Here is a 13036-nt window from a genome sequence, read left to right as displayed (position 1 = left end):
ATAAGATATTCCACAGAAGGAAGTTTTCCAACAGTTTGTTTTTTTGTTGTTATTCTGTTGTTTCTGGCATGTCCCATTCTTTGTGACCTCACTTTACAGATGAGGAAACTGAGGCAAACAGGGTTAGTGAGTTGCCCAGGGTCACACAGCTAGGCAGTGTCTGAGGCTGGATTTGAACTTAGGAAGATGAGTCTTCCTGATTCCAGGCCCACCTAGCTGCCCACAGTTTGTATACAGAACACAATTTAATTTGTTTTTGAATACCAGGGGTCATATCAGTTATTGTTCTGTAATATAACCTGTATTAATATATGTCAGGCTTGTTACCCTTACTTACTGAAAGAGCCCAGACTTCTGTGCTTTGAATACAGTCCACTTTTGGACCTATGCTCTCTCTCAGGGTGTCCCTGTTGCTTCTTGCCATCATCATGGCTACCTGCTGTCTGTTCCAGTTCCTTCTGTCTGTTATTTTGATGCTTCTCTTGGGGGTGGGGTGGGGGAACATGACAACGAAGAGATTTTGTATTTTATTTTCTAAGTCAGCCTCCCCTATGAGCATGGGGATGGTTTTGGAACCTTTCGTTTGGCCACCCACAAGCTTTTTTGTTTTTGTTTACTTCCTGATTTTCTGGCTCTGTTACCAAGTTAAAGGGTGTCAGATGAGTGAGCTCTAAATACATGACCATAATTAACATCTTTGTAGCTTCTGTAGTTTGGCATTTTATAATTTAGGAAATAATTTAAGTCAACCACATTCCCTTCATTAAAAAAAGATGCAGCCACTTTTCTGCTGAACACAAAGTTTATCTTGCATATAAAAATGTTTAATAATAATGGACACTGTACCTAAGGCACAAATACATTTAGCACCATGAACGCCTAGAAAGAGCATCCATGGAAAGGCTACTCTTCTGGCGCCATTAGGACTACCCTCAGGCATACGGACCTATGGACCATGCAGCGGCGCAAGAGCCTCTGCTCTGCAGAAAAGCATAATCTCAGCTGTTCCTAGATTATAACAGAAAGGAGCTAACATTACTGTCTCTTGCTTTAATCAACAGCATAGGCTAGTCATGCTACAAGTACACAGAATTATAAACTTAATTAGAACATCTGATCATGAACTAGGATCTTGACAGTCAGAAGTCCTGGGTTCCCATTCAGGCTTTGAGATTCACTGCCTGTTGGACTCTAGGCCTCCAGCTCCTCATCCATGAAGGTAGTGATGCTCTCTAAGGCACCTCTCCCTCAAGCTGTCAACCTTATTGTACAGGTTACTTCCCACACAATTTGTCAGTCTTAAAATAAAACAAAACCAACCCCCTGAGGCTCAGAAGGGTTAAGGGACTTGGCCACAGTCACAGAACTACAAGTAGAAGGGTAGGTTTGTGAGGTGTCGGAAATGATGTCACATAAGAAAAAGCTTAAGTGGGCATGTTTGGTGTCTAGCACGAAGAGACTTAGAAGGAAGATGGCTGCTGTCTTCAAAAGTCTGAAAGACAACTGTGTGAGTGAAAGGTTCAACTCGACAGCTTTAGCAAGCAGCTCAAGCTCGAAGGACAGAATCAACGTGTGGAAAAGCTTCTTTCCAGAGTGTTCTAGCTGTCCGATAATAGAACGAACTGCACTGAGAGACAGGGAGCTCCCTGTAACTAGTAATGTTTTAGCAGGTGCTGGAAAATCATTTACTAAGAATTCCTGTATTGGTAATGAACTTGTGCTTGACAATACTTAAGGTCATTTCAATTTGATAAATCCTTTTATTTCTGCTTCTTTTAGATGAGATGTTCTTAACCAGAAATGGCTAGGCACAGTGGATAGAGCCCTGGGCCTAGAGTCAGGAAGATCTGAATTCAAATCCCATCTTAAACATTTACTAGTGGTGTGACATTGGGCAAATAACAACCTTTGTCTGCCCCAGTTTCCTGAGCTATAAAATGGGGATAATAACAGCTCTTACCACCCAGAGTTGTTGTAATAATCAAATGAGATAATCTTTATAAAGCACGTAGCACAATGCTTGGCACACAGTAGGAACTTAACGAATGCTTGTTCTCTCCCCACCTCCACTTCTGTGAACTCAGATGAGAAAAAAATTACATCTTCAACATAATCTGTTTCCTTGGTAATCCCATGTATTGCATTCTATACATTTAAATATACAATTCTGAGAAAAGCTCCATAGGCTTCACCAGACTCCACAACATGAAAAAGGTTTAGAAACCTTGTTTTAGACGGATCGCTTTTTCTTTTTTAAATCCCTAAATGTCTTACATCACATTGCATTTTAACTTGTCAACTGAATCGCAGCACCGTGGCATCCTACAAGATAAACAAATGTCACTCTGAATGTTGCTCTTGTACTTTTGGAACAGGGTGGCAGCCTTAGCAACAGTTTCTGGTTTTGCAGTCACAAGGGCTAAGTATGTCTAAAGAGTAAGAAGGTTCAAAGACAGCATGGACAAGACGGCCCTAGTGACCGGAGAGGTATCCCCTGATACTAAGGCAAGGTGCTCCCTCACCTTGAAAGATGCCCTTTATGAGAGGAGCAACTGCTGTGTTGAAGACTTCTTCCTGCTCCACTGATGGGTCAAACACAAAGTCGTAGGTGAAGCATTTGTCCCCATTGCCAACTATCACCTAGAAGAGCAAAGAACAGGCAGAGGTAAGCTGGGTGGGGAGGATAAGCCCCACTCACTGGGCAAGGTCATTGGTGCCTCTTACCTGAGGCTCTCCAGGCACAAAGGAAAGGCAGGTATGGCAGCCTTCATCAATTTCCTTGGGGAGAAGTGGGCGGCAGCGCAGGGCCACCTTGACTGGGATACCTTTCACCTCTTCCTTCGTCATTATCTTGAAGCTTTGATCCTGCCAGCAAGAAAGGTGAGGACTGTTGGGGGGGCGGGGTTCCTGACTTGAGGACCTCCCAGTCTGTTCAACCCTTTCACAAAAGCCCCAATGACCTCACTCTCATCTCAGTTTCCACACAACTGCCAAAATTTCCTCAGTCTCCCAATGCCTTTGGCCTTCTCATATGCACCTCAACCTCCTCAGACTCTTCAAACCCCTCCCCCATCTACTTATCCATTTCACAATGGTGGAAATCTCTTTAGTGACGGGTGTGGGATCTGGACCCCAAAAAGGAAAAGTCCCTGGACCTTTCCCAGTGTTCCTCATGGTCTGCACCTGGCCCCACCCTAGACCCTTTCTCTGTCCCCAGACTACTCCTAGATCCCATCCAGATCTTCCCACAGCCTTCTGTATAAAAGGTCCATCTCGCCTCCATTAGCGTGCTCACGTTCAATCTAGCCCCCCTGCTTGTCAATACAAGGGCCACAAAGGCTCAGATTCTTCAACAGGTGTTTTCATAGACCTCGTCTCTCACTGAAGAAGGCTTGGGTGGAATTGGGCCAGGCAGGCCCCGCGTCATTGGCCTTTGAATTTCGGGGTCCCAAGCTTCCTTCCACTAGCCCCAGTCTCCTAGGCCTGCTACTCTCAGCCCCTTCAAGACGCCAACCTCTCAGGCTCTTCATCTCTCCCGACTCCTGCCCCCCAACTTTCAGACTTTTCATGACGTCAGCATTTCTTCACCTCCCCCCACCCCGCCGTCTACCTCTAACACCCGGGATATCTCCTCTGCCTCCCCCCTCCCCACGAGGGCCGCGACCCCCCCCACCGTTCTATGAGGCCTTCCCACCCACGGCCGAGAACGTCCCCGCCAGCCTCGGCCTTCCCTCACGCGGGGCCTCGTTCGGCCGGCTTCCTCCCGCCGCTCACCCGCCGGCTTCCGGGCTCCCCGCCGCCGAAAGAAATCCTTCCCGAGGCGTCCTGGGCCGCGTTCACCGCCGCCGCACCTCTTAACCGCCAAGTTTCAAACCGACCTGGGCGGGGCCGGCCAATCCCCGGGCCGACGCAGGGGGCGGGGCCTCGGGGCGGAGGCGAGTCCCGGAGCGCAGGCGCACGCCCCGCCCCCTCGGCGCCCCGCCCCGCCGAGGGAGACACCGCGGCTGGGCTGGGCTGGGCTCTCCCGAGCTCCCCGCCTGCCGGGGTCCTCTTCGCTTCCGCTTCCGGATCTCAGTCACCGGCACGGGCGCCCGAAAGTCCAAGCTGGCGGTGGCGCCGGAGCCCCAGTCCAGGTGAGGCGGCTGCGGCGCGGAGAGGGGGCGGGGGCGCGGGGAGAAGGCGAGGGAAGCCGAGAAGGTTGGCTCGCCCTGGCCAAGGGCTTCTCCCGCTCGATCTCTGCTGCGAGCTGGCTTGCGCCCATGCCTCCCAGCCCCCCTGCGTCTGCTGAGCCTGGAAGAGCCGGGGTCGTGTCCTGTCTCTCACACCTCCTAGTTTGGGACCCTAGGCATGCCATGCCTTCTCTCAAAGACCTGAAGGGGCACCGAAGGGAAAGGAATAATTATTTATTAAGCGCCTACTGGGCGCTAGGCACTTTACAAGTATTTGGTCCTCACAACGACCCTGGGAGGCAGGTGCTATTATGATTCCCAGAAGATTGAGGCAGATGGAGGTGCAGTGACTTGCAGCTAATAACTTTGAACTGAGGTCTTCTCGATTCCAGGCCCAAGGTTTCATCCAGTTTGCCACCTAGGTGCCATAGCCTTCAAGTGTGCAAAGCACTTTCCAAATATTATCTCCTTTTTATCCAACCAGACTTTGTACATATGCGTATGCATGGGTATTATGGATAGGCCTTCAGAATGTGTGAGAGAGTGTGTGTGTGTTGGGGGGTCTTGGCATCCGGTGCCCCTGTAGGTAACAGATCCAGAACCCACCCCGCCTCTTAATTCCAGCTTTCAGGATTTCCTTGTCTGAGCCAGGCTAACAGTCATGGGGGGTGGGGGGAGGGAGGGAGCAGGGAGGGTTTGACTCAGATCACTTTGGCATCATTCTGATGCCCAGATTGAACTACAGAATTTTAGAGCAAGAGCTGGAAGGGGCTGCAGAGGCAGACAACAAAGACCCAGAGAGAGGCAGTGATTTCCCCAAGGTAGAATTTGAACCCTGGTCCAGAACCAGCACTCTCTCAATCGTTTGTGCCCTGGTTTGCCTTGCCCTTCTGAGCTGAATGCCCGTTTATGTTTGTGCCCGTCAGCCCCTCTCCAGAAATGGAAGGCCAGATTCCTTATGATGATTACCCGGTAGTCTTCCTGCCACCTTATGAGAATCCCCCAGCCTGGATTCCTCCTCACGAGGTGTGTTGTTATCCAGTTCTTGTGTGGGGGCAGTGGGGAATGGGGAGGCTGCTGTGACTCAGGGCTTTGGTGCCTGGAGGATAGAATGGAGTCAGTGATTGATTGTTGGGTAAGGCCTAGAATGAAGCAAATCTGCCTCACTGTGCTGCCTGGGAACCTTCTGTAAAGGCCTCTTGACATCCCACTCTGTCCCTGGCACCTCTCATGTGGAATAGCAAATCTCCAGTGTGTGCGTACCCTGGGAAGGGACCTTCTAAACAACCATTTCTTATCATTGAGTCATTTCAGTCGTGTCCAACTCTCCATGACCCCATTTGGGATTTTCTTGGCAAAGATACCTGAGTGGTTTGCCATTTCCTTCTCCAGCTCCTTTGACAGATGAGGAAACTGAGGCAAACAGGGTTAAGGGACTTGCCCAAGGTCACACAGCTAGTAAGTGTCTGAGGCTGGATTTGAACTCTGAAAGATGAGTCTGATTCCAGGCCCAGTGCTCTATCCACTGGCCACCTAGCTGCCCAAACAACTATAGTTATACTGTACCTAATTTCTGCCCAAGCTGTTCCCTTCTAGGGCATTTTAAACATGGAGGGCCTAATGGTTTTCATTTCATCAGGAGGAGCTGGGTGATATTGGTGGGCCTCCTTGTACCATGGCTCCTTTCTCTTGTCCTGGCTCCAGAATGATCTGAAAGTAGAACAGAGGGAGGACCCCTGGAAAGGGAATGTGATTCCTGGGGGTGGGCTATGTATTGCAGAGGGTCTACCACCCAGACTACAACAATGAATTGACCCAGTTCCTGCCTCGAACCATCACACTGAAGAAGCCCCCAGGAGCCCAGGTGAGCCTGTGTAGCAGCCTTTTCTTGTGCCAGGTTTCAGTGCCAAACTTCACTGTTGATACTCTTGTCTGTGGTGCCTTCTCTGTTGAATATTCTTCATTGTGCTCTTCTCTTACAGTTGGGATTTAACATCCGTGGGGGAAAGGCCTCCCAACTGGGTATCTTCATCTCCAAGGTGGGTCAGCGAGGAAGGTGACCTCTTTCATTGCATTTGACCAGGGTATATGAAAATAAAACTCCAGTTGGCCTTTGGCTAGGGGATGGATACTCTGTCCACAAAGCAACTCTTAACTGATGGCAGACCCATTTCTCAGTTTGATCCCCCTAACTGCCAAATCAGCTTCCCCCTATCTGGTTCATACCCTCTTCCCTACAAAGCCATTTTCCTACACCAATCATGTGTCCTTCATATTCCCAACAGGTGATTCCTGATTCAGATGCCCATCGGGCAGGACTACAGGAAGGAGACCAGGTCCTAGCTGTGAATGAAGTGGATTTCCAAGATATTGAGCACAGCAAGGTTGGGGTATAGCGGATGGGTCAGATTGGGCAGCTCAGGAAATGAAGAGTAGCACATGGCCTGCGTTGGGGGGGGAGAGGTGGGGGGGTTGGGTGTGGCCTCTGTCTCTCCTTTTTCCTAGCTCTTTCTGCCTTTCAGGCTGTGGAGATTCTGAAGACAGCCCGAGAGATCAGCATGCGGGTCCGATTCTTCCCCTACAGTACGTTTCTGAGTGACAGGCCCTTGGCTCTGGAGCTCATAGTCCCAGATCCACCTGTAATTGCTGGGGGGCCCTGGGTTATAGGACTCTTTAGCAGCAGAAACTGGGATGAGAGGGGGAGGCGGGCTCTCTGCCTGGGCTTCCCATGGGTTCTTCCATTCCCAGATTACCATCGACAGAAGGAGAGGACTGTGCACTAGAAGCTGCATGTAGAATCTACCTGGGATACCTGACTGACTTAGGAAGCACCTGGGAAATCCTGCACTGCCCCCGACTACACTGCACTTTTCCTCATTTTCTGGGTGGGCTTCAGGCCCTATTTCTAGGGGGAATCCTCTTCCTCTGTGCCAGCATTGATCTGAGTCAGGGAGCCCGATGGAAACCTCATTTTCCCTTCTCCCCACCCCCTCCAGCTAAATAAAAGGAAAATCTGGATTACTGTTAATGTGGCAAGTACCATATTCGAGGCAGGGAGGGAGTGGGGTGGGAAAGTCTTTGTAACAGGCAGGAGTGACCTATGAGGTGGCCAAGGAGCACTCAGGTGAGTTAGAGTTAGGAAGGAGGAAAGTCACCCTAGAAACCACCCAGACTCTGGCAGACACTACAGAGACATCCCTGGGATCCAGGGAGGCTGACTTCTGCATTGCCAGCTCCTCTACAGGCATTCTGGCTAAGAGGTTCTGTTCTGGGAAGAGCCAAGGCTTTAGGGGCCCACTCCACTGTTGCTTCCATTCTGGGTACTTGTGGAGTTTCCTCAGCATCTGCTAAAGGGTAGAAATAAAGCTGGTAGAAGCTTAGTGGGGTCAGCATAGGCCCCACCTCTGGCTTCCCCAAATCAGGAGAGCCTTTTCTGCCCTCTCTCCCACCCTGGCTCCTGCTCCCCTCTCTCCCATCATTCACAATTGGATCCAGGTAAATGAAAACCTGGGTTGCTACCACCTGGGGCATGAATCTGAACAAAAGAGAGTCAGAATTGGGAAGGGAACGGGTAAGAAGGTACCTCCACATTTGGAAACAGATCCAAAGTGGGGCTGAGCAGAACAGTGCCTGCTACCAAGCCCCGGGCCCAGGCTTACTCTGACAGATTCTTTGTGATGTTCTCCATGATAAAAAAGATCTTTCAGGTTATAAGCACCAACAGTACATAGAAACTAGCAAGCCAAGGACATTACCATCAATAGAGACATAGTTTGCCTCTTAGGTTCCTGCTTCATTCTGTCCATCATGTGAAGTCACTCTTGGGATCAAGCTGGTTCAGTGCCTGTGAGAGGACAACTTTGGGGTCCTGTGAGGCTCAGCAGACCCAGAACGGACAGGGCCTGCACCATGTTCTTGTGTATAGTACTAGGGAGGGCAAGTTAGGCAGAGCTGGAGGCAATGAACCCATCTGTGGATTCTGACACCCAAGCTGGTAACCCAGACAGGAGGCAGCCTGGGACAAATGAGAGACTTGGTCGTTGGCCATTTTCCAATCTCCTATGTCTGGCTAGGGGTCTCTAACCTCTATGGATGGCCAACAGCCAAGATTGCGAGATGTGTGCTGGAGACGCTAATGATCTGATCTGCCAGGCCCCCTCTCTCACTCTCCCCCTCTCCCCAAGATCCTTAGATTCCAAAGGACTTAGGCTAAGGCTAAAAGCCTCTTCCCCAGATATCACTCTGCCCCAAGACAGGCAAGGGTACTCTGGGTGCTCTGGTCCCAGGCTTGGCCAAGAGCTCCTGCCCCCAGCATGTCCTGATTGGAGGTTGAGTACCACCTCTTCTCCTCAAGGACACAGCCCCTTGGGAATTCCCCCACCAGGGGGCCTTGCCCTGCCTGCACAGGCATAATAGCCCAGGACTACAGGGTTGGTGATTTGATTGATACCAAAGGTTTCCAGCACATTAAAATCCCAGTGGTTCTGGTATTTGCGGTCATGTAGCATATTATATATTGTTTCCATTGGTGAAACCTCGATGTCAATTTGGCACTGAAGGTTTGTGATCGGGAGAGAAAGTAAGGTCCTCCCCACTAGGTGGCGCTGGTAAGCAAAACCCTAGACCATAGCTTCATCCTTTGACCGCATCGTACTGCTCTGGGGAGCCATCGCCCCAGGACCCAGGAAAGGAACATCTGTACCTGCCTGGGGTAGGGTCAGCTCCACCCAGGTACAATCCTCCCTGAAGGTTCTGGGCCCAGCCAGCTGCTCATCCCATTCATGAGCATGGCTGACAAACATTACTGAAGGCCCTCAAGTGGCCTCGTGGTCAGGCCAGGACTAAACAGGGTGGGGGCGCTCATTCGAGAGCTGCTTAGACCGAAGGAAGCTGGCCCAGTGGGGCACATGTGATGGAAACTGCAGCCGGGTGAGAGTGACAGCATCCCCTTAGCTCCTGGACCTCCCCCACGGCTGGAATGACGCTGCTTAACTCCTGCCCTCTCTCCAGGCCGAGGATCCCCCCCGCCCCCCGCACACACATACACCTGGAGTTGAACGACATTTGTCCCTGGAATTGCATGGCGCATTTCGGGTCCACCTCGATCTCGAGGGCAGTGGACCCTGTGCCGCCCCTGTATTTGTTATGCGCTCTGGATGTCTCAAAAGACAGTTCTTGGGGAAGCTGGACGGCCTCCATGGGACGAGAGCCGGCCTCAGCAGGGGCAGAAGCAGCACTAGTTTGTCAGGTAGGGAGCTGCAGGAACGCGCTGGCCACGGACCGGAACAGGGCCGCCGGAGGGCTAGGACGGAAGGTCAGGCCGCGGGCCGCCGAGCATCCAGGCCAAGAGGGAGGCTGGATGGCCAGTGGGACAGCCCAGACTGCTCGTCTGTCTCACTCTCAAGTCGGTCAGTCCGTCCGTCAGCATGTGCTCCTGGGTCGGAGAAGAAACCTAAGGCATGCAGGCGAGAGCAGCAGCGGAAGCCGATTGGCTGAGCCTCGAAGGCTCGCTCCTATTGGTCACACGGACAGCCCCATCTCTGCGGCTCCTACGTCACTGGCCGCTCTAAAAAGCCACGGATTGCCAGGGAGGGGCCGCTTCGCTCACCCAGAGTCCTCCAGAGTTTCTCGGGTAGCTCCCCGCCGCCCCACCTCCCGCCACTGCCGCCCCCGCGCCCCCCACCCAATCCGCGGTGGGGAGGAAGGGGGAGGGGCCCTCAGAGCTTCGTCAGCCGCCCTGCCCAGTGTGCAAGGCGCTCCAAAGGAGGGGGTGGGCGGCCAAGATGGGCAGAGGCACTAGGCGAGGGGTGGGGGGCGAAGACAAGCTGTTTATTAAAGAAGTGAATGGAACAGGGAAGATCAGGGCAAGTTAAGGACCGGGGGCCGATCGAGACCTCCCCACCCCTGGAGGCCATCCAGACTAGGCTGGGAAAGGGCCGCCGGGCACCGACCTCCAGAGAGTCCAGTCCCGCACACCGGCCTCCCCCGGGATGAAACTGACCAAGTGTCCGCGGCTTCCGGGCTGCGGTGTCAACGCGCGGGAAGGGTTAGCGAGGGAGTGACATGAGGGACGGAGCCTCAGATGGGGGTGCAAAACTGGAAGCGCAAGGCCCAAATCCAGCAAATAGATCCCGCCTACGGGAAGGTGGGGGTTCCGAGGAGGAACCAGTGGAACAGGGCTGGGCCCTCAGCAGCAGCAGCTGCCGCCGCCGTCTTCAGCAACTGGCTCATTGGGCTTCTCCAGGATGATTTCCACCACTGGGGAGGGGGTTAAGGAAAGTCGAGAGCAGTGGGCGGGGCGGGGATGGGAGAGAGCTCCAGAACGAGGACCAGGGCTGCCAGGAGGAGTGGGGCAAAGTGGAGGGGTGGCTCATTGAGGCAAACTGAACCTTCCGTCTTGGAATTCAGAGGGGTGTGTGTGTGTGTGTGTGTGTGTGTGTGTGTGTGTGTGTGTGTGTGTGTGTGTTGGAGGGAGGTGTGGATGGAAGAGGAACCAGGCAGGCAACTCCTCAGGCCTTAAATAAGTAAAGTCAGTTCGATTTTCTCCCCCTCCCGGGGTGCCAAAACTCTGATCTTTTCAGCTCCCTGCCCCTGGCCAAGGAACCTTATATGCCTCCCTGCCCCCACTCACTCCCTCCTTGGCCCCTCACGGGGCTGGGAAATAGGATACTTTCGCCTTGGCTTTGGTCTGAGACACTATTCATGAAAGGAAGAACAGCAGCCACTTGTCGGAAGAGCTAGGGATAGACATACATACATTCATATACACACATATAATATATATATAGATTTGTTTTGTAGGGTGTATGACTGTGCGTGTGTCGGGGTGACATGGGGGCGAGGGGGGAATGGAATCTCCAGGACTGTATATGGACAAAGGGCAGTCCTGGTCCTCATTTTAAGTTTAAGGGGCTTCCATCTGGGACCACATAGCCAACTGAGCTTTCTCCTTTTCTCCAAGACGGTAAACACCAAACAGCTAAGGGCAGGCTGAGATGGGGATGCCTTCAAGGGAAGCAGAACCAGGCATTACCTGTTTGACATTGTGTCCAGTTTTGGCACTAGTCTCAATAAACATGACATTCATTTCCCTGGCTCTTTGTATTCCCTCCTCTGATGTAACTTGCCTGGACAGACCAGAGAGGGATGGGGTCAGATATGGAGGTATGGAAGACCCTTTGTGCCCCAGGAACAAATTTTTCCAAGATAGTCACTAATAGAGAGCCCACATTTAACTCAGCAGGAAGTCGGTAGGGCAGCCCCCTAAATCAGCTCTCCCTGCTTCTCAACTTACCTTGGGCTAAGAGCCCTAGAATCACTAGCCCCAAGACTCTGGCTCCTGCGTACTAGCAACTCTTCCCTGATCTTCCCAGCACACCTGGCCCATCTAGAGCCCAGGCAGTAGATGGTCCATGAGAGGCCCTCAGTCTCTACCCCAAGACTCTGCCCTTGAATCTCTCACCTCTTGTGGCCCAGGTCATTCTTGTTCCCTACCAACATGACGATGATGTCTTCACCTCGTTCTGCCCGAACATCATCTATCCACCTGCTTGTCTGGTAGAAGGTGCTGAGGTCTATAGAGAAAAGGTATGGGGAGGCCAAGATTCTCAGAGAATAGTTTCCTCCTGTCTCTTTTTCCACTTTCCATACCAGGAATTCATGAAATCCCAGAGTACTCACTTGTAACATCATAAACAATCACAGCACCAGTGGAATCCCGGATGTAGCTGGGAATTAGACTTCGGAAGCGCTCCTGGCCAGCGGTGTCCCATAGCTGCAGCCTAACCTGCAGAGAACATTTACAGATTCAGTGCTGTGCTGACCAAACTCCCAAAAGGTTAACTACCTTACACAACTAGACAAAATCAATGTTCATTTGGAGGGGAATAATGCAAAAAAGTAGGGATGAAGGGAGCCTTTTAGCGCCAGATCTCCAACTTAATTGTAGAATAGCAGTACAAATGCTTTGGTGCTGGTTAAATAAATTAAAAAGTACATTAGTGGAACATACTAGATAAGCCAGACCCAGTGTTCGATAAACCTAAGAACCCAAACTACTGGGGCAGCGATTCTGTATCCAACAAGAATGCCTGGGAAAAACTGGAAAACCATTTGGCAGAAATCAAGTTTAGACCAGTATCTTGATATATACAACAAAAACCTCCAAATGAATACTTGCCCTAACTATAAAAGGTGATGGCACTTTACAATTAGAGGAGAATAGAAGGAGGTTCTTGTACAACTATGGCTGGGAGGAGAATTCTTGACCAAGAAAGAGATTGAGGTGATCAAAAAAGGCAAGGGACAATTTCAATGATAAAATTAAAAGGTTTGGTTTGAATAGAATGCAGCTAGTAAGGAATACTGTCAGGGGTAGGGGAATCTCTGCATCAAATGTCTCTGATCAAAGTTTGCTATCCAAGATATATGGGAAATTGACAAATATATCAGACTGTCTGAGCAGGCTGTATTGAAATGGTCTTCATAAGCCTTAGGAACTGGAGAAGTCAGGAAGCTTATGGCATGGAGAAGGTAGAAAGTTGAAGGTCTGAAGCTACACATCTTATAATGAAAAGAACACTACACTGAGAACCAGAAAACCTGGTATGCTGTGTGACACTGGGCAAGTTCCTTCCCCTTTTGGGATCTCGGTTTTTTCCATTGTACCATGAAAGAGCTGGTCTACCAATTAGTCTACCCCTTAAACTTTGGATCACTTACTGAACGATCCTCCAGGTACATGGTCTTAGACAAGAAATCGATCCCAATAGTTGCCTGAGACAGGGAGAGAGATGGGGGGGGGCGGGGAGGAGAAAAACAGAGAGAGAGAGAGAGAGAGAGAGAGAGAGAAGAGAGGAAAGAGAGAG

At 51.2% G+C, this 13036-nt stretch overlaps 3 protein-coding genes across 4 annotated transcripts in view; 1 reads left to right on the top strand and 2 right to left on the bottom strand.

The window, feature by feature from the left end:
* KIF4A (kinesin family member 4A) overlaps window positions 1–3844 on the bottom strand; it is a gene marked incomplete at its 3' end in the record, with an annotated part of 74222 nt that extends 70378 nt beyond the window's left edge. Inside the window, 3 exon segments of the mRNA XM_036740086.1 lie at window positions 2523–2640; window positions 2725–2865; window positions 3775–3844. Of these exon segments, the coding sequence (XP_036595981.1) occupies window positions 2523–2640; window positions 2725–2847 (241 nt within the window).
* A 146-nt stretch (window positions 3845–3990) lies between these two features.
* PDZD11 (PDZ domain containing 11) lies at window positions 3991–7197 on the top strand. Of its 2 annotated transcripts, none has more exons than XM_036740153.1 (7): window positions 3991–4133; window positions 5096–5195; window positions 5950–6033; window positions 6152–6208; window positions 6455–6553; window positions 6692–6752; window positions 6918–7197. In XM_036740153.1, exons 2-7 carry the CDS (start codon window positions 5109–5111, stop codon window positions 6950–6952), a joined length of 423 nt encoding a protein of 140 aa, XP_036596048.1. In that variant the 5' UTR covers window positions 3991–4133; window positions 5096–5108; the 3' UTR covers window positions 6953–7197. The 2 variants fall into 2 exon arrangements, with proteins under 2 accessions (XP_036596048.1, XP_036596047.1); XM_036740152.1 differs by having other exon boundaries at window positions 4050–4133; window positions 6455–6505.
* Window positions 7198–10356: 3159 nt separating this feature from the next.
* LOC118832681 (ras-related protein Rab-6B-like) overlaps window positions 10357–13036 on the bottom strand; it is a 74755-nt gene continuing 72075 nt past the window's right edge. The window contains exons 2-7 of the mRNA XM_036740012.1: window positions 12891–12944; window positions 11850–11955; window positions 11632–11743; window positions 11203–11296; window positions 10840–10906; window positions 10357–10427 (exon numbers count right to left, since the gene is read on the bottom strand). Of these exons, the coding sequence (XP_036595907.1) occupies window positions 10357–10427; window positions 10840–10906; window positions 11203–11296; window positions 11632–11743; window positions 11850–11955; window positions 12891–12944 (504 nt within the window). The remainder of the gene's footprint in view (window positions 10428–10839; window positions 10907–11202; window positions 11297–11631; window positions 11744–11849; window positions 11956–12890; window positions 12945–13036) is intronic.

The sequence above is a fragment of the Trichosurus vulpecula genome, chromosome X, assembly GCF_011100635.1.
Source record: "Trichosurus vulpecula isolate mTriVul1 chromosome X, mTriVul1.pri, whole genome shotgun sequence".
Lineage (NCBI taxonomy): Eukaryota > Metazoa > Chordata > Mammalia > Diprotodontia > Phalangeridae > Trichosurus > Trichosurus vulpecula.
This window is presented reverse-complemented; position numbering and strand designations above follow the sequence as displayed.

Bases quoted from the DNA above. Each gene is read 5' to 3' on its own strand.
- PDZD11 (XM_036740153.1), top strand. From the start codon at position 5,109: ATGGAAGGCCAGATTCCTTATGATGATTACCCGGTAGTCTTCCTGCCA. The intron at 6,209-6,454 runs GTGGGTCAGCGA...TATTCCCAACAG, and splicing joins TGGGTATCTTCATCTCCAAG to GTGATTCCTGATTCAGATGC. The intron at 6,554-6,691 runs GTTGGGGTATAG...TCTGCCTTTCAG, and splicing joins AAGATATTGAGCACAGCAAG to GCTGTGGAGATTCTGAAGAC.